The sequence below is a fragment of the Solanum stenotomum genome, chromosome 11 (genome assembly GCF_019186545.1).
Source record: "Solanum stenotomum isolate F172 chromosome 11, ASM1918654v1, whole genome shotgun sequence".
NCBI lineage: Eukaryota > Viridiplantae > Streptophyta > Magnoliopsida > Solanales > Solanaceae > Solanum > Solanum stenotomum.
This window is the reverse complement of record NC_064292.1, coordinates 5,340,717-5,368,661: the sequence shown is the minus strand read 5'-3', so window position 1 is coordinate 5,368,661 and position 27,945 is coordinate 5,340,717. Positions and strand designations below refer to the sequence as shown.

Genomic DNA, 27,945 nt, shown 5'->3' with positions numbered 1-27,945 from the left:
AAATTTCCGAATACTAGAATTTGACCCAATATCTAATTTTTTCTATAACTTGAAAATATGAGATATTTGCCAAGAAACGACAAGTAATATAGCTAAATACTAATTACTAAGTTTTTCCTAATGTTGTTGTGGCCAAACTGCACATATATATACGAGACATTTGATAAGATATATTAGAAAAAATAATATATGTATGATATTTGTATTATTTATCACCTTGTTTGATAATATTTTCATCATATGTACAATTATACATCCTATTAACTATAAAAACAATTACAATATATAAATATATAAGGTTTGGAAATGTAGTATAGTTCAACAAAATAGGGTCTGAAGAAGATATAATGCGTGCAACCTTTATTTTATATAAAATAAGGTTTGAGGATCTAAAGTAGTCCAACAATATTAATTATGGAAGAATATAATGTACGCAAATTTTATGTTAAATGATAAAGTAGACTATTTTTTATACTAATATATTTATTTTTCGAGTTGGTGCGAATATTGGGGGAGAAGTACGGACTCCGGAGGGGCGGCGTTAGTAAAATGGCAAAATAAAGAGAAGTAAGAGCAGGATACGGCCACGTACACGTGAGCACATAGAATAAAAGCCCGGATTTGTCATCACAAATTAAACCGGATTTGATAAACCATATGATACGTCCGGAACTTTTGGTTAGTAGTAATTCGAGGATAGCTTCATGCCGGTTTCGGTCAAGAGAAATCGCCACCACAGCAATTGTGAAGAGGTAGACGGAGAAGGCGAAGAAGAAGAAGAAGAGAGAGAAAATCTGCCGCCGCCATCACCACCACCGCCGCCGTCGTTGCGGTGGAGTCTCTTTCTAAAACCCGCATAGATTCATCTAATCCAGGTACTAAACACCTCCTTAAGCTTATTTGCTAAAGAAATACAAATTTATTTTTTTCTTATGAATTGACTTTTTTTAACATGCATAGTTTTTTTGTGTGGAATTCTGATCGAAGTATTTTGAGGTTTACTGTTTTTTTTTTTTTTTTTACTTTCATTTTTATTTAGATCAATATTTGTTTGGACATTGGATGGATTGATTTTGTGTGGCTGATTAATTGGATAGTTCGACGACGGAGTAAGGTTTGTTTGAAGTTGTGTGTACCAGCGGAAGAGTGTAAAGATGGATTTGGTTGCTAGCTGCAAGGTAATTAGATTTAATTTTGTTGTTGTTGTTGTTGAACTGTTTGTTTTTAATTTTTTTGGTGCTAATTGTGAACATTGCTTAGAGTTGTTTAATTTTCATATGTTGTGGCGGCTTGACTCTTTGTTGAAGCAGTGAAATGCTTGGATAATTTTAGTGTGATATACCTTGCTGCTTGTGATTAGGATAACTGGATAAGTCACCGATAAGTACTAAAATATCGGATAAGTACTAAAATATCGGATGAACATACAAAACTTTTTTTTTTGGATAACCGAGAAATCCGTCTGGGACCCGCCCTCTGGACCAATCACAGCTTTCTAAACTCGGTGGTAATGGGCGTGCCCCCTACCCTTCTCCACTTAAATACCGGGCTTCGCTTTTCATGGCGTGGGGCTTGAACCTGTGACCTAAGCCACAAATCCTCCACCTTTTGCCACTTGAGCTAGGCCTTGGAGGCTGAACATACAAAACTTAGAAAAGGAAGATTTTGGAGAATGTGAACATACATAGTAAAGATAAACATTGATTCTGGCGTTTATGCGCCCAAAATGGGCCTCCCTTGTCAGTAATTATATGGTTGTGCGGCTTGGTGTGTTATGTGTCAAATTGCATGTTGCATAATGTTCTGATTCTAAAATAGAAATTAAGTAGTACTGGTTGGTCTAGAAATTCCTGTTTGTATAGGTTCTGCTCTGGAAGTGGTTTACAGATCAGTTTTTGTATCAATGTACTGAATACTGTGTGCTGCTGGGAATCCCTGTTGTTCGCCCATCAATAAATGGACCATTTGTTTTGGAGACACCAAGACAAACCTTTTGTGAATTGGTTGGTTTTGTTGGTGACGATTAATTGTATCTTATAGGATAAATTGGCATATTTTCGGATAAAGGAGCTCAAAGATGTTCTGAATCAGCTTGGTCTTTCAAAGCAGGGGAAGAAGCAGGTTTGAACTTTTTCCATGCATTTTTAGAGTTGCTGGTTGAAACACAGCTTCCTTGCTTTTTGTTTAAGTTGCTGGCTGATGCTTTCACCTTTCATACCGTCCTACATTATCACTCTGAGAGGCAGGCCTGTAATATTGATCGTATTGTTTTCCATGGTTATTGCAATTTTTATGGCATGCCCTCCTCTTTATCTATATTTTGATTAACTTAGGGCTCTCTGCGCATGCTGAGTTTAGTTAGTCGTCCTCATCTGTTGTTGGCAAAATGATAAAATGATGTTGCCGTTGGAGCTGTCTCTTCTTGCCTTGAAATAGGAGGGCTTTTCTTTCCCTTTTCTCTGACTAACACATTAATTAATAACCTATTTGGCCAAAGTTTTTGCAAGGAAATAAGTATTTGTCAAGTAGTAACAAAAGCTGAAACAAGCAGTTTCTCCTGAAAGCAAGTGGTTTTGGTTTTTTAGGACTAGATTACCCAAATTAAAAGTTCATCTCCACCAAATGAACTAGTGTAGTAACTTACCTTTCGTTATTTGACACTTGACAGCACTTTATGAAAATGTTGTCCAAACACGAATGACTAACAAAAGCACTCCTCACGTAATTTAGCCAAACAAAAAACCAGTACTCTCCCATAGCATTTTTTTTGTAAAACCACTTTTAGTAAGAAGTACTTCTCAAGTAAGCTGCCGGTAAAAACACTTTTGGTAGGAAGTACTTCTCAAATACGCTGGTTTCGGCAGCTTGGCCAAACAAGCTTCAAGTCTTATGCTGTCTTCCTTCATGTCAATTGTTCTTTTTCTTTAGCCTTAGCATCAACATTTTATAGATTCATGATTATGCATAGACTGGTTACATTCCTGCACAACACATGTTACATCGATATGTTAGTTTGATGCTTGACACTTGTATTTGGTATTGCAGGACCTTGTTGATCGCATAGTAGCTACACTCTCTGATGAACGAGGTGAGCAGCTCCATTTCTTGCTTGAAGAAGCTGTTGGGGAAATGTTAGACACGTCTGGTTTGTTGGTGGTTTTCTTTGTGTTTCACCCATTTTCTGTTTTCATTTGCTTGTTTTTTTTATATGCCAATCTTGTACTGGAGTTGCTAAAGATACAGAGTCATTCCTCTTGGGTTTTCTTTTTTCAATATGATGTAACTGGTTTCCTCACTATTCAATCTTAACTAATGTATCCTTAGTCCACCACATAAATTTTTTTACCCATTTTTCATAACTAGATCTTCCCACTGTCTTGATGGACATTGTGTGATAACAACAACAGCAGCATACCTGGTGTTATACCACAAGTGTGGTTTGGGGAGGGTAGGATGTATGTAGACCTTACTCCTACTTTTGTGGGAGGTGTGATGATAGTGAAATTGCTTAAAAACTGAAGCACTCATGTACTTGTTAATTGTGGGTTTCTTCTAGTGTGTGTATATATATACATGACATGAAAATATATATATATATATATCTTGCTCTTAGCTAGAAGATGTGTTTGAACACACAGCCTTTTGATAACTGATTCTCTAATATTTCTTCGCTGCTGGACAGCTTCAGGATTGTTCCCAAAGAGAAACAGTGTTGGGAAGGAAGACGTTGCGAAACTTGTTGATGACATTTACAGGTATAAAGCAGTTTCAATCTCAGGACACACTTATCTAAAAGGGGGGAATTGGACTTTGATGTTTAAGACCCCTATCCCATTATTCAATCTGTTGGACATGTTCGTCAACAATATTTCCATGTAAGCTTAAGATTTAAGTGCAGAAGGAAGATTTTTTGCCTCTTAATTGGTACTCGAAGAAATTCTTCATTTTTGTGTATAGTGATGAGTGACCTTTCTTCGTAACAATAACATACCCAACAAGCACAGGGTACCTAGTATAATCCCACGAGTGGAGTCTGGAAGGGTGGAAGGGTGGATGTACGCTGACCATACTCCTACCTCTGTGTGTGTGGTGGTTGGGGGGGTGGGGGGAGGTGGGGTGCAGAGAGGCTATGTCCTATAGACCCTCCACTTTAAAAAAAAAGTTCACGAAGCAGGGTTGCAAGAAAAATATGACAACAAAATAGCAAGATACAAAGCAAATACAACAACAAATAGTAATACACAATGAAGAGTAAGAGACTATGCAACTACTAAATACTACTAATAATGAGAAGAGGAGAGGAAGAAGCTAGCCCCCTACCTCTCCCACATTAAGTGCGACAACACTTTGGTATCTACTAACTTTCTACCTTAATCAATGACTTCCAATGCATAGTGATCTTTCTACGTCTGCCAGAAAAATGCAGGTGTCTGGGGCAACGGGGGCAACTGGGGCAACTGACCTAGCATCAAAGTCACAAGTTGTCTCGGATACCAGTAATGTGAAGTTGAAAGAGGAGATTGAAGACTCTTACCACATGAAAATTCGCTGTGTGTGTACAAGCTCATTACAAACTGAAACGATGATTCAGGTTTTACTTCTGCACTAATTTCCCTTATATCTTTTACTCGTTTTTATGAACATGCATATCTTCTTTTTTTCTTACCAATATGCATATCTTCAATGTATTATTTTGAGTGTGCAAACATCCTTTTGAGCTCTGATTCTCTTTCAAAAGATATACCAAATCTGCTTATGCACTGCAAAGATGCGTAATTACTTATCATATTTCCTGGTTGGACCGGTACAGCATTGCATCTTTAACATTGTAGACTATCATGCTTATCTGTAAATTGCATTTGTGTTGCTATTATGATGAAGCTGTGATTTCAGCATAAAGTATGCCTTTCTGAAATATAAATTCTGCCACGATGAGGGGTGCACTGGATATGGTGTCAGCTTGAACATTTGAAGCTTCCGTTTCTTGTACTTGATGTATCACATTTGTGTCTCATGATGTAATCATGCTTGCAGTGTGAAGACAGAAGATGTCACACATGGCAACATATTCGTTGTGTTGTCATACCAGATAAGCCAATGGAGGGTGGTGATCCACCAATTCCGCCTACTACATTTTACTGTGAAGTGTGCAGACTGGTTCGTGCTGACCCGTAAGTGTCACCTTTGGTGTTCAATTCACTTTTATCGGTTCCTTTTACAGGAGGGATTGTGTGATTTGGCTGCATTTCCATTTACTGGAGTGTTGCATTGTATTTGTGGCTATGGAGGATTTTTCTTGTCAAATAAATTGTGTTCTTGAAATGTCTTAGATGTCAAACATGCAAAATTTAGTTGTCTACTTACTATATACATTCTACAGTTCTCTTCAACTCATAAAAGGTGTCTCCTATTATTTAAAATCTTTGATATCTTGAGGAGAACAATTTGACATCTAGGCTACAATTTGTTGCTTTCTCCTCTCTGAGATGAGCCAATGTATTGGAGCCACGGATAAGAAAAGTGGGCTGGCTCTCCTTATATTATGTAGAAACCAAGGGGTTGTGATGGGTATAGGGGTGATTTTGTTCCATCTGTAAGTACAATGACGCGATCTAGTAGTTGAGACAGTTGTTAGCATTAGCTGATTTGAGAACCTTAACTGATGTAACTTTTATGCAATTGCTCTGAAATTTCACTTGGGTAAAAACATTTTTCCTTGTATTGAACTTTTCACATTCATAGCATGTGAAGTTTATAACTTGTTATCCATAGGCCTGGTAAACATGTGGGTCCTAACCTGGGATTCTCAGTGCATGGCAGTAGGGCCTGACACTTCATTCACCATGAATATGGATACTTAAATGACCACTTTGATGCGGCTTTACTTTGTTACATACAGGATTTATATGGTAATGCTTGTTTCACCTTCCATAACTGAATTCCCTATATGCAGCTTCTGGGTGACAATGGGACACCCTTTGTATCCTGCAAAGTTGGCCATTACAAGCGTTCCTGCCGATGGGTTAGTTACCTGCAACTTCGTTTCTGATGTCTATCCTGTTCTTTATTATTGCTGCACCTCTTTTTGCTTGGCTTAATTTGTTTATGGGGTTAATTCTGTGAAGATTCGGGACATGCAGTTTCTAATGCCTGTTCTTGCTACTATTAATTGAGAGAGATTTTTATTTGTGTTTCCCTGAAAAGATGTCAAAGGATGACCTTTGGCATGGGAAGCCAAAAAAGAAATGAAAAAAAGGAAGGCAGCTTTTCTATAACCTACTTTTGATTTAAGGGCAAGTCATTTGGTGGTTAGTGAATTTCGAAAAGTGGTGAAAAGACTCCAAACACTAGTTTAGTCATGTATCTTGTGCATGCAAGATTTTAGTGTTTAAGTGCAAGTCTTGGATCTGTTTGCATCTGTATTTGTATGTTTTCCCCTAGGTCAGAAGTTTGTGCAATTTAAGGTGATGAAATCATGTAATAGCTTGACCATTTTAAGTTGGCTTCAACCTTTATGTGAGAACAGGTTATCAGTTTGAACTTCCAGTTGCATCCAAGATAGATTGCTCTTTTGAAATGTATGATTTTGCCTTTCTTTGTTGTCTTCTCGCTGATAGAGTTTTTGGTGTGTGACATGTGTAAGCCTTTTCTGTCTTTTGTGGCAAATGGTCCCATGAATGTAAGAGCCAGGATTCTCAGATATCTGTTGTTAAGAGGATTTATGCTTCTATTTTCCTCACTGAATTACTTGCTCTATCATCCACATGGCATGTTCTGCTTTGTTATTGTTCTGTATTTGTAGCTAAGCAAGTATGTAATTTCTTTCCTAATTACCTATCTCGTCTGTGAATTTTCAGGACGAACCCTGTGCAGAGTATTGAGAAAACATTTCAGATCACTAGAGCTGACAGAGACTTGTTGGCTAAACAGGAATATGATCTCCAGGTTGTTGGTTTTCCTGGTGATGGTTTAAGATAAAGAAGTCCTTTTATATTCACTGTGTTCGTTCTCCTAACTTGTCAGGCTTGGTGCATGCTTCTCAACGACAAGGTACAATTTAGAATGCAGTGGCCTCAATATGCAGATTTGCAGGTGAATGGTATGCTCTCTCCTATGTTGCTTCGGTTTTAATCCTGATCCAATTGGAAGTAAATGCTGAAGCTATGTTCTTCTCAATAGTTTTCTTCTTTCATGGGAAAAATATAATGTCTTGTGTTTTCTCTCAAGTTCGTAGTTTCTTGGCCTTAATAAGAACTTGGAGGGGTGAGGTAAACATGATATTGTGTTCTGGGATCCTTACCATTCTTAACTTACAATATTGTCTACGCAACTTTTTCCCTTGTATTCTTCTGCAAAGACTCAATAGCCATAAATAGAGTGAAGATTGCATTTACAATTTTTTTTGGGTCTAGAAGATCTTTCCCTTGTGCATTAACTTCAGTTGAATCTCAACCAACAGGGGTTCCAGTGCGCGCGATAAATAGACCTGGCTCTCAATTGCTGGGTGCTAATGGTCGAGATGATGGCCCTATAGTGAGTATTAATTACATGCACTTCTGTTTCTGCCTCTTGGAAAGTGAATTGTTGTGTGTGTATTTGGGTGTGTACTTCCACTTTGGTGTATATATTTATCTTCGAGTGTTGTGTAGGCATGCTGAAATTGAACAAGTAGCAAATCTTATTGTCCCATATGAACTCCAAATAAATGTGTGAAGTGTAATGCAAGTTTTCACAATTGATTGGTCAAATTGGTCTCAGAAAAGTTTTTGGGATAAATCATTCAGCCTTCTTTTTTTCTTTCCAGGAACATTTACTGCAAAACTGTAGTTCATTTTATAGACATTTCTCTCAATTCACACCTTACCATTTTATCAGATCACACCATGCACCAGAGATGGAATCAACAAGGTCACATTAACAGGATGTGATGCTCGTGTCTTTTGCTTAGGGGTTAGACTTGTGAAGCGGCGTACTGTTCAGCAGGTAGTTAAGTTTGATCAACATTATGCCTTATGTAGATTCTCTTGCAAAAAAAACCTTTTTTACCTGTTACTTTTTAGTATTCAGTTGAAGTCTTACTTTGTTAACAAGTCGATTATTTTTTCGCTAAGAGCACACTAGTCAGATGTCAAAGGTATTTACAATGTATGAATATAGCTCAACCACCACACTCATCTATCAAGTAAGTCCAACAACCGATATATAAAGCATTTTTCCTTGCACCACAAACATAAATGAAAGGAAAAGACTGTTTCATTACATCCCTTTCATTACTTCCCTATTCCCCCCCCCCCCCCAAATTATCCTAAGGAGAGCTTGATCTTAGCCTAAAGGCCGAGAAATTTATTTTCTATTGAGAATTTTGTCTTAAAATTATCCAAAGGAGGCACAGCTGCATTGCTCTTCATGTTGCCTTTGTTTTACTTCGATCTACTCTCTGTGACCTGCTGATAATACTTCCTCCTGCTGGTAATTGCCTCAAGAGGCTGAGATACTACCCAATTGATATAAAATGGCAAGAGCACAGGTGTCCAGAAGATGAGGCAAATTTGTAAATATAGGACACAATTTATGTTTTCCCCATCCTGTGCCTGTATAGTACCATCTCACAACAATCCGCCTCTTCTTTCAAAAATATGTTTGGTGAGTACTTACATTTCAAGCTGCACATTATATAAAAAAAAAGCAACTATCGGCGGCACCTTGGCGTTTCATAACGTCTTTACTATAGTACAATTTCTCCTCAAAATGATTCTATTTCCCAATTCCCACCCACCGTATCATGTGATCTTCTGCCTCTCCCTCTACTGAGCATTCATACCTCAGCTGTAGGAGCTTGTAAACCTCGTCATGTTCTGATCTTGGATGGCTCTATGAAGTTTATATCCCACTAGATCCCATTGTTATTCTTACCCAGATAATCAGTTCATTATCATTTGTCAAACCAAAAACATGTAGAAATGCTATTTTCAAAGTCGCGTGCCCCACACTAAATGTGAACATAAAGAAAAACATTGTTTTTGACAATGTAGCTGTGGAAACCTATGAATTTGCAACTCCATTTTCCCCAATATTACATCAATAATCCATTTATGGTGGTTATCACCCTTCTCATAGTGCATTCTCATGGGATAACTCCAGATCCACTTAAGTATTGCATCATTATAGGTGGGCTACTCTAGACTTCTGTAAACCTCTTTGATAGGTGAATCTTTTTTTCTTTTTGTCGAATAATATTTCATTTTTAACAAGGGAAAAAAATATCATTTCAGTTTCCTCTCCGTTCCTTCACAGGAAAAATCATTTTCTCTATTTCCTATTGCTATTGTTGATGGCATATACAAATAGGACATGTAGTATTAGCTTGAATGAATGGATTTCAATGGTATTATCTTTTCGTCTTGGAAAAAATATTGTCTTCCAACAAGCACCCTAGGGTGTGGCCTGGGGGCAACGAAGTGGGTTGAGAACCATGAGGGTTCAACTACAAATCCTAGCAAGAGACGAAAAAACACTAGGTGATATCTTCCCATATTTTCTAGCCTTGGTGGAAGATACCGGTATCTGTTGCTGGTGGGAGGTGGCACGTATCTCGTGGAATTAGTCGAGGTGCGCGTAAGCTGACCCAGATACCATGGTTAACTTGTAGATGGTGTGTCCATTTTACGACCCCAAACTCTTGCCAATTTTGGATCTCTTGTAGCTCCTCCATTAGTACAAATTCTGTTTTGTGTATATTGATATTTCAAACCACTAGTATTTTTGGGAGTACCAAGGCTTTATCACTCCTTCCGTCACCTTGTCAACCCGAAACTTTTCATGAAAATAAAGAGGAACAGATAAAGACTAGTGGAGACAATTCCTTTTCCCCTCGTACATTCAACGGAGGCATAAAGGGTGTTATTCTGAATTATTGATAGTTTAGCTGATGATTTGCAATATCTAGCCAGACCTCTACTTTTTCCTGAATCCATTTGTCTCTAGCATATAATTATTTTTTTTTGTTTTTTGAAACTGGTAACTTAGTGTCTATTGATAGAAACAGATCAGTACATGGGCTGTACTAGGGCCATATTTACTAGTAAATCCAGATCCTATGATCCTATGTCTATAATGAATCTAACACATCAATAATAGAAACAGGATCATTAGACCAAATCTGATTACACCAAAAACATAGAATCAAGATACAATTCAATTTGATCTGTTCTATACTATTTTCTATGTTCTCAAAACACCTAGAATTTCTCTCCTTCCAGATTGTCCACCATATGCTGGCTGGTATGATTCTCCATCTACATCTGCTTCTTGCCAGAACCCCGACTTCTTCCCAACTTTGAAGGGCCTCTGTAATCTTTCCTGGCATAGTCCAGGAGAAACCTTTAAGGCTTATGAATAGCCTCCAAAGCTGACATGTGATCTTGCAGTGAAGGAACCAATTGAATGATGTATGCTTTGGAAACCAATTAAATGATGTATGCTTCCTTGGTGTCCTACTTGTACAACATACCTGGGCCCATTTCCTTATAAGGCACATCCATTATCAATATCATAAGATATTCAGTAGTTCTCCCGGAAGTACATTCTGCAATGTTTCTCCCAGAATTGCATTCTGAAATGATGATATATGGTGTCCATCACTAGTACTAATCTTTTATCTAAGACATTGATTAGTACTTATGAGAAATCTCCTCAGCTACACAGTTCCTTCCTCCGCTGATCTCCTTATCCAAGTTTATGAAGTATTTTTGTTTTGTTGGTGCCCAATCTTCCCTCATCTTCCTTGTTTCACTTATTTAAATCATTTTCTAAAACACTCGTGCTCCAATATAATGTCTGCACATTCTTCACAACCTTCGGACTGTGATAGGATACAGGTACCAAAATCTTTTTCTATAAGGTAATGGAAAATCTGTCTGCCCATTCACTGGATGGTAAGATTTTCTTTACTGGACATGATTCTGTCTGATTACAGAGAATTAAGCAATCAATCATTTTCATGATATCAAGATTATACTGATGCCTATAGTAGCCGTTAGCATTAACCAATCTATTTCTGTTTTTAAGAAGTGTGTTGGTGCTGCTTGAGATCCCTGTCGCTCCCTTCCAACTGTGGCCTTGATATTCCTGATATTGTTCTCCCCCCCAAAAAATAATATTCATGATATTGTTATAAAAAAATAAAAATTCCTGATAGCTTACCATTTACATTAACATAGACATGTTAACAAACAAGGGATCTTATATATGGACTGTTTCATGTTTCTGATATACCTTTGTTTTATTGTTAGGTTCTTAGTATGATCCCGAAGGTGTCAGATGGTGAGAAATTTGAAGATGCCCTTGCTCGCGTTCGTCGTTGTGTTGGTGGTGGGACAGCCACTGAAAATGCTGATAGCGATAGTGATCTGGAAGTTGTTGCTGATTGTATTCCTGTCAATCTTCGCTGCCCTGTAAGTGCATACTGAAGTTATAATCCTGTTTACAGTACATCTATTAGTTAGTGTTGTTTAGTTTATCATTGTGTTATATCTTGGCATATTTGTTACTGTGTCTCTTCCTCACTTAGTGGGCCTTTTGGTTTGTTCAAAGTAGACAATCAAGCTGCAAGCTAGTGCAATTGCATACAATGTGGTCGTAGCCGATATCCTAGAGGTCATATTCTTCTGATTCAAGAACCTCCATTAGGCACAATCTTAGTCATAGATGCTATTTAAGTGTTTATTTGATGGTTTGAACAAGAAACCACAGGATCAACCTTTTGGGCATCACCTGATCAAGAAAACATTGTGGAGCACTGGCTTCCCTTTAGTCTTCCATCTATACTAGTGTCCACCATGTCTCCTGCTATTATTATATGTATTAATTTTTCTGGAGGAGGATAGCATGTCAGCGTTCAAATAATTTGCTTCTATTTGGATGCTGTCCTCTCTGTTGCTTTGTTGCAATATTTTATTGCTTTATAATGCAGCACGAGTCGGGGTTCAATTTTCTTTTCTATATGCATAACAGATGAGTGGTTCAAGGATGAAAGTTGCTGGAAGATTCAAACCTTGTATACACATGGGCTGCTTTGATCTTGACGTCTTTGTTGAAATGAATCAAAGGTCGAGGAAGGCAAGCAACTATAACCCATAACTGAACTAATGTCTCAAGTTCTCATCGTATATCCACCGGATATTATTTATTGACAAATCTTGTTCATGTGATGCAGTGGCAATGCCCCATCTGTCTTAAGAACTACTCTTTGGAGCATGTCATCATAGATCCATATTTCAATCGAATTACTTCTCAGGTATTGCTTGGTTATTTTTGGGGATAGCAACTCTGTTTTAGCATTTAGCTGAGCTTTTGTGCGGTTTCGCGGTGTAGATGCGTAGTTGTGGAGAAGATGTCACAGAAATCGAAGTGAAACCTGATGGTTCTTGGCGCGCGAAGACAGAATCTGATCGAAGGAGTCTTGGAGATCTTGGACGTTGGCATTTACCTGATGGGTCTCTGAGTGAATCTCCAGATATAGAGTCGAAGCCTAAGCCTGAAATTCTTAAGCAGGTTAAACAGGAAGGAGGCTCTGATGGAAATGGCCTTAAAGTTGGATTGAAGAAGAACAGAGACGGATTGTGGGAAATCAGCAAACCTGAAGACCAGACATTTTCATCTGGAAATAGATTGAGAGAAAATTTTGGTCAGGATGTCATTCCAATGAGCAGCAGTGCCACTGGGAGTGGCAAAGAAGGTGAAGATCGCAGTGTTAATCAGGATGGTAATGGGAACCTTGAATTCTCGAACAATGCATTTGATCTTGAGGACATCTCTCTTAATATTGACCCACCATATGGTTTTGGCAACGGAAATCCGTCGGTACCAGCAGGAGATGCTGAAGTTATTGTACTAAGTGATTCTGATGAAGAGAATGAGCCAATTATCCCATCTGGAGCTGTCTTTAATAACAACCATAGTGATGCACCTGTAGTTTCTTTTCCAGCTCAACCACTAGGAATTCCGGATTCTTTTCATGATTCGGCGCTTGTTAATGGTGGGAATTCATGCCTGGGGCTGTTCAATTCTTCTAATGACGATGAATTTGGGATCAACTTGTGGTCTTTGCCTTCTGGAACCCAAGGTGGCCCTGGTTTTCAGTTATTTAGTTCTGATGCTGATGTTTCAGGATCTATAGTAGATGTGCAGCATGAATCTATTAACTGTACCAGTTCTATGAGTGGGTATGGGTTGGCTGCAGATACTGGCATTGGATCTGCTTCTCTTCTTCCTGAAACATACACCAATCGCCCTAATGCTGATATAAATGACAGTTTAGTTGATAATCCCCTTGGATTTAGTGGTAATGACCCCTCACTTCAGATATTTCTTCCTACTAGACCATCAGATACGTCAGTTGAGGCTACGAGGGATCAGCCTGATGTTTCAAATGGCGTTGGTACTGAAGATTGGATCTCACTTAGGCTTGGTGGTGATGGAGGAGTTCCTGGTGATTCTGCAGTTGCAAATGGGTTAAGCTCTGGGCAGCAAGTACAAGCTAAAGACACTGCTTTGGACTCATTGGCTGACACTGGTATTTCCTGTTGTTCTTTACCTCTTTTTTTGCCCTTTTTGGAGGGGTGGGGTGTGAGGAGAGCACAGATAGATCATTATCCACACTTGCTTGAATTAGCATTGTGAGTTTTGCACTTTTGCGTGCAAAATAACTAGTTAGGCGATTGTTCTTGTTTAGATGTACCACAGGCTTAGTTGAGAAACTGCAGTACAAGCACAATTCACAGAGTATTGCAGTGTTGTTCTTTTAGAGATAATTTACTTTTCCTGGTAGATATTCATATGAGAGCTAAGATGTGTTGTAAGAAGTTCCTGTTTTGATTCATGTATTGGAGCCATTCTAAATGTAGGTAGTGATGCTCCTGTTTGTGCAGCTTCATTGCTTATTGGTATGAATGACGGCAGATCAACTAAGAGCAGTAGAGAACGATCAGATAGTCCTTTTACATTTCCTCGTCAACGTCGTTCTGTAAGACCAAGATTGTATCTAAGTATTGATTCGGATTCTGAATAGGAGCAGATTCCATGGTGGCAGAACAATGATTACTGTTGCTAAGCAAAGTATGTGGATATGACAAGATGAGCTTGCTAGTGAACAGACATTGGTCAACAAGAAAGTATCCTCTCACATCTGTGCTGGCAACGTAGGAGTTTTCTTAGTGGTATGTACTCCAACCTGCAAACTTGTCATATCATGTTCCCGATTCCCTTGCGTCCTCACCTCACTTTCTTTTCCATTGCAAACAGGACCAATCACATTTTTTTTCTCTTCCGTTTCCGGATGGAATCCTTGGAAGGTGACTCACTGGTGAACTGTATATTTTGGACAGCTTAGCTCAGTACAAAAACTTCTAGTAACATCCACTGGTAAATGAACTCTGGATATAGAGGGATAGGCATTTTAGCGCTTTGAAATCTCCTCTTGCCATTTGTGAAGCCAGTAGCCTGTAAATCGGTTTAAACTAACTTATAAAAATGTATAATGTTTTGAATGTGTTTAACCGTTAATGGACCTTTTAATAATTTTGGTGCGACGGAAGGTGGTAAGAGGAATAGTGATGGGACTCGTTGATTCCGATTCTTTATTTTTAGTTGATGCATTTAGAATTAGAAAGGATTGTGCAACCCGTGATAAGAGCTTGTTCTAATGATAATGTCATGTCATGTGTAGGTGGCGGAGTACTTTGCCTAACCCTTGCTTCTTGTTTGTCTTAGTTGTGTCTATAATTGCTACTACTAGTTTCTCCTTTATGCCTTGGTATTCCATCTGTTTGGTAGTTTAAACTGTTGTTAACGAACATATGCCTAAAACAGCGTCAATTTAAAGAAACTGGCATTTAGAAAAATGGACTACGATACCGACTGAATTAACTTGGGAGTAAACAGAGTTTGTTCTGAAAAATTCATAGATTAATACACAAGGAAAGTTGAGAAGATCTTGAATTTTTGTTCCATGACCCCAAAAGTGAAAAAAAATGATGTTGGTCTTGTAGAGATAATGAGTATCGTCTAGTAGGTTGTTTTGACTAGAATCATAAAATTTGGGATCAAACATAGTCTATTGATCATATCTTAAAAAGTTTATGACTAATATACATGAGAAAATGAAATAATCTTGAATTCTCGTTTTGTGATGTAGAAACTTAAAAAACATATACTAAAGTTTGTCTTGTAGAAACAATGAGTTATTTTCACTAGATTATTTTTGATGGATCTACAAAATCTAAGGTCAAACAAAGTTAGTCGATCATACTAATACAAACAAAAAGTTTAGATAATCCTAAATTTCCTTCGTGACCTTGAAACTCTAAAAAAAAGTGGCAATGATCTAGTAGAGACAATGAGTATCGTTCACTACTTTGAATATTTTGTGTCTAACGGAGTCAGTTAGTTTTATTCTAAAAGATATACGGGCATTAACACACATGACCAATTGCTTATGTATGTGTTTTTAAAGGAGAGGTTGGAAGCATGTGTATGTATATATGTGAAACATCAACTAACTTCAATGTATGTTTTTTCAAAGGCATAATTCATAAACATGACCCTTAACATGAGTCAGTGAAAAGTGTCAAATGACACAACAAATGTTTAAAATGTATAAGACTTACCTGAAAGGTCTAAATGAAAAGCCGTGCCAACTTTAGATGGATGCGGATGAATTCCACCTTCTAAAATCATATATGCACACCATTGGCCAACTATACGGAAGACCAATTGTATGTATGGGCGATCTCCGCCGAAGAGTAAACTATACACGGAGAGGACATATCAAATAATGGGAAAGAAATAAAGCATATAGAAAACAAATAGGAATAACAATAACAAAATAATGTAATAACCGAAGAACTGGAAAAAATAGGGAGTAGTAGAAATAAAAATGCTACTACTATGGGTATGAACGGGGAGTGCAAATATTGACATAATTATAAATCTATTTACTAGAAAAGTTTAGTATCCAAAAAAAAAAGAACTGCTGAAAGGGGTGTAATTCTGCAGTAAAATAAAGAAGGAAAGAGCATCTCTGCCTAAAATCTTTGATTCTTTGTTTAAGAGCCTGAATTTCACAACTACAATTGCTGATAGTGAGGCCATATTATCTCAGGATAATATATCTCACCAAGCTACAACAAAAATCTTACGAGAAGACGGATTCATGTTCAGCGGTCGTCCTTTTCTGAATCAAGAACTGGTAGAATGCCCAATGCTGATGAAGAAAGATGCATACCCCGCACTAATCCTCCATACCCGGTCTTAATTTTATAGCACAGCAGCAAGATTGAATCCCAGAGTGCTGTTCGTCCCTGCAAAGAGAGAGACATGAACTATAAGATTGATCTTGCCACGTTGATACTGAAAAAATGCAGAAAATGAGCATCTTAGTAACAATAACTTGCCTGGAGAGAAAACTGAGGCATCTTATCCCAGTATAGGGCAAAAACTGGGGGATTTTGCTTTCCGACAGCCAATATGCAAGCTCCTGGATGGAGCACAGAGGGAACACCTGACACAACAGCTACATACTTTTCAGGAAACCTTTCTTTAGGAGGTAAAACACCCAAAAATAAGGGATTTTTGCTAGACTGGATTCCAGCATAAGTTGTAGGATCAACATGTAGCATCCACTTTGGGTGCTCCAGGAAAGCACAAAACAAATATAGGAGCAAATGAGAATCGGTTGGAAGCTCGGGATTCCATTTCTTGTTTCCTTTCCCATAACCCTCTACACTTCCCAAATAATCATAGTTCCTCAAACAGGTTCCCTCAGAAAGCTCTGCAAAGGAATTGAAACCAGATTAGCCGTGCAACACTGATATAGAATCAGCATACTTCATCTCTACTCCTAGAACATAATGGAGATCCAAGAGTGACTGACATGCAAGGTAAAGTTGAGAGTCAAACTACCTCGAATCCTCTGTACTGTATATTCTGCACGGACACCGCTTTGTGGCAGCAGTCCCTTGCCCCATTCTCCTTTCATTAAGGAATGAAGTCTTTGGTGTTCAGTGATGGCATCAATGCATTCTTGTAAAATAGGGATCAGGGGGTTCTCTGGCGAGGATGGTTGAAGAACTCCAGAAGTTGACTTTGCTGCAAATAAAGAAGCATCAACAAGATACTTAAGAATTAGTACATCGATACATCCAACAATGAGAGAACTTGAATAATGAATTGCAGGACTCATAACCTTATAGGGAGAAGTGACTTACACATGCAAGAATCAAGAGCCTGGACAAGAGTAACGCGCAATTGGTGAAGTAAACCGTCTTCGTCAACAGAAAATGAGGGTTTCCATTCATTAGTCCTCTCAGTAGCAGATATAGCAGCAGTCCCAGTATCAGGTGTTCCATTTCCAACTTGACTAACTGTGATTGTAATGCCTAGCTTGCCGGCAGCTTGCATAACCTAAGCACGCCATTATGCATGAAATGGTTAGTAAAATGACAAAGGAGCTTAAACTTTTCTAATATTGCTTGAGTCACATAAATTTGACTTTTCATCCTTAATTGATTATTTAATCAATAAAATTTCTCATTTTTTTTTTCCTTCTACAACCAATCAAAAGAATCTCCCAAGTCTTGAGAGCATTTCTGCTACATCCTTGTGATGTACTAAGCTACAACCCAATCTTCATGGTCATTTTGACACACTATAAGTGTGAAGACAGAACCGAAGGAGCTCAAACTGACATCAATGACCAGAATTACAGAAAAGAGTGGTCTAGATCAACAGTTAGGATTCTTCTAGAAGATCATCAAGTGTGCCAAGAAGAGGAAAATACATGAGTGAATGAGAGAAAGGCAGAATAGCAAGTATCAAAAGAAAAAATAAAAGCTAACAAACAAAGTTTCTAAACGTAAAAGTTGGAGCGAGAATCCACCTTTGTGTGACTAGTATCAATTTTGTTAAGCAAAGGCTTTAGCAGCATGGATGAAAACCATTGCCTGAGTCGGTCACGCCACTGCTCGATCTGTGGATAGATCCCCAGATGTCCAAATGCTTCAATGGACTCTTCCATTGACATTGGAGGCGGTAGATCGCCTTCCCCTCTCTTTGGTGGAGTTGAGAACTTCTGGGAACCAGGGGACATCCTAACAGGCCTTAGAGGAGTACTTCTTGGAGTTCCAGATGTATTAGTGGAGCTAGGCAGGTTACCAGGACTGACTACACCAAACCCACTTATGGTGGGCGGTGGAGTTGCCAACTTGCTAGCTGATTCAGTAATTCTCTCATCAACATCAGCCAGGAACCTTTCAAGCTGTTCCTCTGTTGCAATCTCTTTATGAAAAGTAGCTCTCTTGTTCGACCAAGGGGTGACAACCAATTCCCCACCTGGTGAAGACTGGATTGGAGGTGATTGAGAAGAAGATGCTGAAACAAGATATAAGGATGGGGAAGCTGGTGATTTTGATGGGGTGCCAAAAGATGGTATTTTAGTTCCACTACCAGTTCTAACTTTGTCACTACTAAGTCTAGATGAATGGTTTGAACTAGAAATTGGCTGATGAATGGGGACTAGGACATTTGAAGGAGAGGCTGAGATACCTCTTGATTTGGGAGGTCTCGTCGAAGAGTCCATGGTAGTTTGCCCAACATTTGTTTTAATCCCTAAAAGCCCTAATTGTCGATTAGTCAGACGTGTATTCTCCTTTGTTCCTTTGGTAGGAGACATAATTGACACATCAGCAGTCTTCGTTGTACATAAATAAATAGCCTTGACAAGGGCGAGAAAGGTTCCAAATAAGACGATGGCTGCAAAAGTCTGTATGAGTCTGACAATAAGACCTGAAAATAATGGTAAAACATTAGTAACAAGTTTTTGGTAACAAGTTTGATGCAGTAATGTTTAAGTTCAATCAAATAGGACCACATCACTTACAAGCTGTTTCTTGAGAAACATATCTGAATTTCAGGCTGTCGGCAATCCCGCTTTCCCTACAACCACTCAAATTCAAATGAACCTATTAGCTAAGACACGGATTACCAAACTAAAATTATGCATTCTTATGATTATTACTTTCTTTCTCCGAGGCTGGGCGGATAGGGTTTATTCAAGCCTTTTAACTAGGTTTTATAAACCTTATTTCCTTTATTATGAAACTTAATTCAGGGTCAAAATGTAAAGACTTTTACCATTATTTTATTCAAAAAAGAAACACTAAGTTTCAGAGCAGCTTGGGTAAGCACAAGAACTACTTCCATCTAGATTTATGTAAGAGTTAAACTAAGGCAGCATGTTCAGCTACGATCTCATTAATTCATCTAAGTCTCCATGAGAGAGGCCAAGAGAGAATTAAAAAATGGACCTGGTAAAGTCATCCCTTCCACTGCCCTAATCAACACCAGAATGATAGAGTTTTTCCATACTAAACATGCAAATATACTAAACAAAACCAAACAAAGATAATTAATAGCTAGGAGTCTATCTCCAGTAAGCATCGGATTAGCTCTCCAATAAAAAGACAAAGAACATCCTAAATTAAAACACATTATTTGGCGTCTCCGGACACTTGTTTCACTCGGTGCTGAATGATCAAAGCTAAAACCTTTAGGCATATCTTGGTATGTTTACCTTCCAAAATTCCTCAAGACCATGCTATGACATTATCAAAGAGAGAAATATGGCTAGTAGATAACTACTTTATTGTTGTAGAAAGCATAGCCCCTTGCTTGTATTTTAAAAAGTGAGGAGAAAGAGAAATATAATACTCCTCACGCTGCTAGAAAAGGTTTTAGGCAAATCCAAACCGATGTTAATATCAAATTTGAACTAAGACGGTTATCCATCCAAATGCATGTACTTTGTTAATGCTCACATCATAAAATCTCCATTGACATGGTAAGTGTGCTTAGAATCCAATACAAAAAGTGTGCATATGCAAAAAATAATATAAACTTCAGCAATCCATATTAATCAAATGACACACACATTCTGAAGACAAACATAAAGCAGGTAATTTTTAGCTTTACTACAAACTCCCCTCTTTTTCTCAACCGTTCCAACATGTGGACAGAACATTATATTGCTCCTCTCTCAACCCTTTTACTCCACAAACAAGTACTAACTATCATGTTAACCCATTCAAGCATGAGTCATGACCGAATGCAAGTAATTCCACACCTACAGCCCATAGCTGTATATAATTAAAAACTTCAAAACATACACAAATTCATAGCTTGTTTGGGCAAACTTCTAAAATCTTCTTAGTTTAAAAAGTGCTTTTCGAAAGAAGTACTTTTGGAGAACACCAATTTGTGTTTGGAAAATCAATTTGAAAAGCACTCTTGCCAATATTATAGAAAAATTTGTGCTTGACCAAGGTTCAAAATGTGCTTCATGAAAAAAAAAAGCTCAACTTCTAAAAATTAGCTTATGGTACTACTCAAACTCACTTAAGTTTATTTCCTAAAAGGTTGCTAGTTTGTCACAAGCTCATAGCGAGTCCGATAGACTTAAAGTCCTATATTGGCACATGGTATCCTACAGGGACGGATGTAGAGTCCCACACATAGCTTTCTCACGAGAACGGAGAACCCAATAGCATTTGCACATACACTGTATATGTATATTAAGAAATCTACTAAATATGTATAAATATTTGATTGTGAGTCTAGTTATTATTATAATATTAACATGAGGTCGACATAGGACTCATAAACTTCAAATTTTGGATCTACCTTTGTTATCTTCTATTGGCATAGTGAGTCCTCATCAGCAACAACAACAATTATGTCTCAGTTCCAATTTAATATAATTAAGAGTGAAGAGCCAAAAACAATACTTAAAAGTATCCCGAATTTTCGAGTTTCATACCTGAACTAGAACCAACTATTCATCAAAATACACTTCAACTATAGATTGATCCCTTTAACTACATGAACGACTCAACTGTGTATTGTTCCCTTATGGTTATATTTCAAATAGGAAAAGGCAACAACAAATGGTTCGGGTCTGTTTTGATAAATAGTTGTTAATAGTTATGAAACTCATGATAGTTCAAATATACAACTCGAAAAATCGGCGCACTGAGATTGTGTTTTTTAACCATTAAAACTCTAGAATTAACAATGAAAAGCGCAAGTAAATAAAAGTACCTAGAAAAACTCCTGAGAAGAGCAGAAGCAGAAGCAATGGAAATAATGAATATGAAAACGAAAGTGGACTTGGAAGGACGAAGACTGTTCGTTGTTAGGGCAGCAGAAAAGGCTGGATTCTGATACACCGCGAACTTTGAGGGTTTAGGTGCAGGCGAGCTCCGTTCTCCTCCTCCGCCGGTGCCGGCACTCATTGTCGGCGATTTTTCTCCGTTCGCCGTTCAGCTCACGCTCACAGTGCTCGATATTTTTGCAATTTGAAAAGAAGTTTTGTACAAAGAGGGAAAGAGTTTGGGTTTTAGAAATTCTAAATTGATTTTGATTGTGATTGGAAGTATAAATATGGAAATAATAATTTTTACATAAAATTTTATTAAATTTTTGTTTACTTTTACTTGTTTAGTATTCCAAAAATAAATTTTCATTTTTACTTGTCACTTTTGTCTTTTTAACACATTAAGAAAAACGAATTATTATTTTTTCATGTCTTATTGTTAACATTAATTACTTTTTTCTAAAATTATTTTTTAAGATTTGATACCAAATATCATGTCGATTATTATTTTCTTAATAGGTGTGTTAAGTGTATTGATAACAAAGAAAATTGAACTGAGGGAGTAATATATTCTTATGTTATCATGTATAGTAGTATTCTTATGTTATTAAATTTCTATACAAAAAGTTAATATTAATGTAAAGACGTTTTTTTTTGGTGTATTAGGGAAAATGTTGAGGTAGTAATTAATTTACAACACCAAAGAAGAGACTTTAAACGAGATCGAGCATCAATCAATCCAAAGAACAACAAGATTAAGGTAATAATGAACTTTATAGTTTGAAAATTTGTAACAATCAAGCTTGAATTAGTAATAATAACTAAATAAATATGAGTTTGATGTTGAGATACATCTTGTGTCATTAGATCTTGGGTTAAAATTAAGAAAAACTATCTAATTACATAAATATTTCTATTATAAATACTAATTCACTATATAGTTTAAAATTATTTCATATTGTCTCACTAGTTAATAATTATATATCATATTTCAAGTCAGATATACTACACTTTCAAATTTCAAGTCAGACACTGAATCAAAATACAAGATATGTGTATATTTGATACCAAATACATTTTAAAATACAAATACATATGGAGAGAGGCGAGCAATCGAGGAAGAGAGGCGAGTGATAAGGAGAGAGGTGAGCGAGAGAGACAATATGTATCATATATCTTTAATACTAAATACATTTTGATATATAGATACACATGGAGAGGGAGAGAAGAGATGCAAACAAGATAGGAGGGAAGTTAACAAAAGAATCAATGTGTCTCAAGTACATGTGAATCACGCTTAAATACGATGTATCTATACAAATTACACCTACTTTGATCCGCATGTATTCAAAATACATATATGTGTCACATATATAAATCTGACAAAGTAAATATGATACAGGAAAGTAATTTTGAAAACTAAAGAAAATAACATAATTAGGACACTAGGACTCATGAATCCTAATGAGTGGAATTTCCACTTTGATTGTTTCATCATTAAAAAAAATAATTAAGAAACTATTGTTGAGGGGAGAAGCCCAATTAGAGTCGGCCCAATTAAAGTGTTGAGGGGCCTTTGCACTTTTATTTCCGCTGATTTTTATTTTTTTGTCATTTAAGATAAATATTTTTTTGTATAAATTATAGGAACTACATATTATAAGTACTAAATAACATCTTATCCCTTCTAGTTTTCTATTTACCAAAAATCCCTTAAAAATGATGTTTGCGGGATACATAGCGTTGTGCACGGGATACATTAGATTTGATACATTTCACATAACGAGATACATAGCGTTGTGCACGGGATACATTAGGTTTGATACATTCCACATAGCAGGATACATAGCGTTGTGTACGGGATACATTAGGGATACATAGCGTTGTGCACGCGATACATAGCGTTTGATTCATTCCACATAGCGGGATACATAGCGTTGTGCACGGGATACATAGGTAAAATAAGGGATTTTTGAAATTTTTGAAATAAGTAGGGATAAATGGATATTAAGGTAAGTAAAGGAGTGTAGTTAAGTAATTTGTCCTAATTTTTTCGCGAGGTATAAATATATATTTTTGCATTATAATATAACACAAGTTATGCACCGCACCTCTTTAATACTTATGTCTTGTTAGGTATAAGTTCAATTTTAAAAAGTAAAACTAAAGATTAATTCATTTGACTGATCTTTTTCTTTTTTTGGTAACATTTTAATTTCAATTTTTCACGTGATATGTTTAAGGCCACAAAATTAAAGGGCAATTTTGTACATTTGACATAACTTTAATCAAGATTCAAAAGTCTTCTTTATTTTCTTAAACTCCGTGTCAAGTCAAACTAGACTATTTTTTGTGAAACGGAAAGAGTATATTTTATGAGGTCGTTTGGTTGGTAGGACGAGATAAATAAAAATATTATATAAGTTAAAATATTTTATGAGATTAGTTGTTTCATTTTCTATATGAAATAGTTCATTTCATTATTTTAGTACAAAATTGTGGAATAAAATATTCCAATATTTTATTTTAGAATTCTTATTTTAAAAGGTTAATGATGAAAGGGAAACGTTCAACTTTTAGGAGTAATGACTAGTTAAGGTTATTCAATAATCACTAGGAATATATTAGAATAAATATAATTAACATATTGGAATAATTCAAAAACCCAACGTTAGAAATATTGAAAATGATTATTATATTATTTTTAAGATATTATAATTTATATTATTTTCCAAACACTTTAATTATGAACTCTGACTCGGGAATAAAATATGTATTCGGATAACTTTGAATTAACTTTTATTTTCTGAATTTTTAATTCAATTAAACAATGTTTGACGGCTAATAAATGGTTAGAGAGAATGTCTGTTTCACATCATTCTTTAATTATATCTTTTCTTCTCTCTTTCTCTCTCTCTCTCTCTCTCTATATATATATAGGTAGTATTTAGATGTTTAGAGAAAACTTTTTCTTAATTGACATTGAGTTTTCAATATGAAGTCACGTTTAGTAAAAGATACTTTACTCTCAAAGTGAATTTATCGATATAAATTTAAATTAATTAAAAATTCAAAATAAATATCAGATAAGACACGAAATGAAACCAAAAATAAAAATAAAAAATCTTGTGAACTATCAAAACTAGTAGCTAGGCTTTGCGTGGTAAATTGAAAGACTATCTAACTTCCATATTTATATTGTGGAAAAATAATGTCCACTTCTTAAATAAAACAAAAATGTTATGAAATTATAAAATAAAAAGAAGAAAGAGAGGAGAAAACTTTTTTTATTTTTTTTTATTTTGAAGGGATTCACAAATTTAATTTACAATGAAAAGAACTCCTTTATTTATAAAGAAAAATTGACTTGGTCCTAAAGTTAGGATTTCTAAAAAATTTCTAAAGATGGTCATTCACTATATTTATAATAATAAAAAAAAAACTTTTCCAAATATTTAATATTAAAAAAAGAAGAAAAAAGAGTGAGAGATAGTGTGCTTGGAGAAAATATCTTGTTAATTTTTTTTTACTGTTAGTTTGGTTAAAATATTTTTTAAAATGCTTTTGGAAAAAAAGTTGTGGTTGTTATATTCTAATTTTTTATTTACTTATCAAACTCTAAAAAAATCATTTATTTTTTCAAGAAAAACATTTTATAAGAAATATTTCATAAACGACATTTTTCTTTATATCAAACACATGTATTCTTATATGTTATATATATATATATATATATATATATATATCGATTAGGCAGTATGAGTTTTGATGGGATGATTGATATTCGTCCACTTATAAACAAAGATTTCACGTTTGAGTTCCTAAAAATCAAATCTCGTCTTAGCTGATAGCTTAGCACCAGCCACCAAGTACTCAAAATTTGAGAGTACACATTTAGATAACTCAACTTGGTTTCAATTGACAACTAAACATATTAACTCACCGTCTCGTAGACACTTGACGTTGACGTGAAAGATAATTTTTGGTGTTGTTTAGATTATCATTTTGTAAGTTAGAGTGTTTAGCAGTCACAATTAAGACGAGTAAAGATGTCTGAATATATATATTTGAAGTTACAATATTTACTTATCAACTAATATCAAATTTAAATATTTATTTATGTATTATGTCATGCTAATTTTTTTTAAAAAAATCTTATTAAGAGTGCCTACCTAACTTCCATGTTTATTTTATGAAAAAATAACAGAAACCTTTCCAAATATATTATGTTCACAAAACAAAAGCACTTGAATCTAATTATTTCACTGTCTGTCTACTTTAGTTATTTTTTTTTCTTTTTATTCCCAAAATAACTGTAATATTGCTCTTTTGAAAAAATGTCTTTAAAGTTTGAATTGTGTTACCTTTGAAGAAAATTTAGCTTTTTGTAAGATCTGTTTAGTCTAAATTAAAAAGCTCAAATTCAATTATGAAATCAGTAATGAACTCAATAATAATTCATATAGAGTGATTTACGTATCAAATAGTTATTTAAACTAATACGGCGTATAATATTTCGAATATTAGATAGTTATACATATATATAAAAAAAACAATTAAAATATTGCTCAAAATTCATGTAATTTTACGCAAATGTCATAGTGTTAAGAGTTAATTACATATTAACCGTATTTTTTTCCAAATTAGAAAAATCTCTTAAAATGTAAGAATTTCGGATACATCACTCAACGTTTCGATACATCGCATCCCGATTTCGAATACATCACTCAATATTCCGATACATTGATGTATTCGACTGATACATCACGTAAACTGATATAACCGATATATCACGTGAAATGATATATTCGAGAATAGGATAGAATAGAGATGTTATAAATTTTTAAATGACAAAAAATTTTAGAGAACATTATAAAATAAGTTGTGTATTTAGATAATTTTTCCTAAATTAAATTTCTATCCATATGAGACAATTAAATAAAAATCTTCACAACTTCCAATAAAAAAACACTAATCTCCACTTATTTGGATTTGATCTCCACAAGCTGACGTGTCTAACCAGCTCACATGTTAATCTCAGTAATATAAACTATTTGGTCTTTGTATAATTTCTCATACAGAATAAAATATTGTATAAGGAATATGTAACTTTTGCATAATTGATATATGGTTTATTTCTAGTATTAAATTAAAGTTTTTATAAGTTATGCCTAAATTAAGAATATTATTACTGATTTCAGGTGTAACTTCAACCGCAAAAGGGGTGGATTCAGTATTTTTAAATATTTTATAAATTTCAATCTTTAAGTGAATTATAATAAACTTATAAGTTTATATTTATTGCAGAATATTTATTATAATTTTTATGAAATTTTATATAATTTATGTTTTATACCGAAAATAATAAATTTTGATGAATCTGTATCAATATTCTACATCCTCCTTTGAATTCATATGCTATCTTATAGATAAAATATAATTGTACCGCGTTATGCATTATTTGATCTAGGATATACTTAAGTCAGACTAGCTATTATTATATGTGAATCAAACATAAAACACATTTTATTGAACTAAAATTTATATACTTAAAAATTATAATAAACCACAATAATTAATCGCTTAAATATTAAAAATATATTTTATAAACTTATAATCAAAAAATAAATTCTACAATTGAATTGTAATTAAATCAAATAATTTTTTGTTTTCTTAAATTCATTGTTGATATCCTTCAGATGCACACATGAGAAATTACATAGAAGATATAAATCGTATTAGACAGGTTTAATACGATAAATTCAACCTAACAATTGTTGGCATAAGAAATTAATTTCGAATTTTTTCTTTTGACGTATCACATGTTGTGTTAGTGAAAAACTTACAAGATAACAAAAAAAAAAAAAATACAAGATTACAATTGAAAATAAATATGAAGAAATTAAATCTCTTCAGGCTGAGGCGCGGATATCTCGCTCTCTTTAAGGAGATTCAAGCCCACTGCAGCAAATATTTTCATCGGTCCAGCAGTAGTCCTCTTGACTTGTCCCCTCCAGGATACAACAACCTTCACAAAGTATAACTCAACAACTCTGGACAAGAGTTGAGTCCAAAGCTCCACAAAAGAAACACCTCCCTTCAACTAATAAGAACTCTCTTTTTGACAAACCTTATGCACTCTATATTTTCTTGTGTATTGTGTGTCACAAACCAAATGAAGACCACCACTATTTATACTAAGAGAAATCTTCCTAGAAATAAATAGAATATTTAATTGAGTGGTAAGTAGTGAAGATAAATGGTCTTAGGAGTTACATAGGTTACAAGGTATAACAAAGAAGTAATGGCAAAGGCCACCAACGGCTAAGAGCTACTTCAAAGAATTGGAATTGTAACATAACAGACAGTAACTCCAAATGGAGTAAAGCAGCACTAAGTGCCACCACGGCCAAAAGCCATTACTCCCCATGTTCTGCAAATGAAAGTCAACGAATGTATGCAAAGGTAGGAATGAAACTGCCCACTTTCTGCTGAAAATTAATATATTAAAATGTATCAACATTCTTCTAACTCCAAAATAAAGCAAATTAATATATTAAAATGTTAATATTAAAATGCTAACAAACCAACACGTTGCACCAATTTAGTCCGTCCAAATCAAAATATGACCGTCTATTTTTAGACTTTTCTTTATCCACTTTTATTAAATAATAATAACTGCAGTTGCGTATATGATTTCAATACTCTTTATTTTTCTACAAGCTATAAATTGAGTATTT

At 35.3% G+C, this 27,945-nt stretch overlaps 2 protein-coding genes across 6 annotated transcripts; one reads left to right on the top strand and one right to left on the bottom strand.

Annotated features, from left to right (window-relative positions):
* Positions 1-629: 629 nt before the first annotated feature.
* Positions 630-14,701, top strand: LOC125843657 (E3 SUMO-protein ligase SIZ1). 4 transcript variants are annotated; one of them, XM_049522821.1, is made up of 18 exons: positions 630-875; positions 1,040-1,178; positions 2,041-2,121; positions 3,046-3,088; positions 3,683-3,755; positions 4,417-4,591; positions 5,035-5,171; positions 5,954-6,022; positions 6,858-6,945; positions 7,024-7,099; positions 7,460-7,533; positions 7,876-7,983; positions 11,292-11,453; positions 12,013-12,117; positions 12,215-12,295; positions 12,373-13,573; positions 14,069-14,216; positions 14,302-14,701. In XM_049522821.1, exons 2-17 carry the CDS (start codon positions 1,155-1,157, stop codon positions 14,095-14,097), a joined length of 2,526 nt encoding a protein of 841 aa, XP_049378778.1. In that variant the 5' UTR covers positions 630-875; positions 1,040-1,154; the 3' UTR covers positions 14,098-14,216; positions 14,302-14,701. The 4 variants fall into 4 exon arrangements, with proteins under 4 accessions (XP_049378778.1, XP_049378777.1, XP_049378775.1 ...); XM_049522820.1 differs by having other exon boundaries at positions 13,929-14,216; XM_049522818.1 differs by having other exon boundaries at positions 13,905-14,216.
* Positions 14,702-16,016: 1,315 nt separating this feature from the next.
* Positions 16,017-21,438, bottom strand: LOC125843671 (uncharacterized). 2 transcript variants are annotated; one of them, XM_049522840.1, is made up of 7 exons: positions 21,151-21,438; positions 18,935-18,999; positions 17,936-18,840; positions 17,265-17,460; positions 16,960-17,145; positions 16,452-16,828; positions 16,017-16,358 (listed from the first exon to the last, which is right to left on the bottom strand). In XM_049522840.1, exons 1-7 carry the CDS (start codon positions 21,342-21,344, stop codon positions 16,215-16,217), a joined length of 2,067 nt encoding a protein of 688 aa, XP_049378797.1. In that variant the 5' UTR covers positions 21,345-21,438; the 3' UTR covers positions 16,017-16,214. The 2 variants fall into 2 exon arrangements, with proteins under 2 accessions (XP_049378797.1, XP_049378798.1); XM_049522841.1 differs by having other exon boundaries at positions 18,935-18,990; positions 21,151-21,437.
* Positions 21,439-27,945: the final 6,507 nt, after the last annotated feature.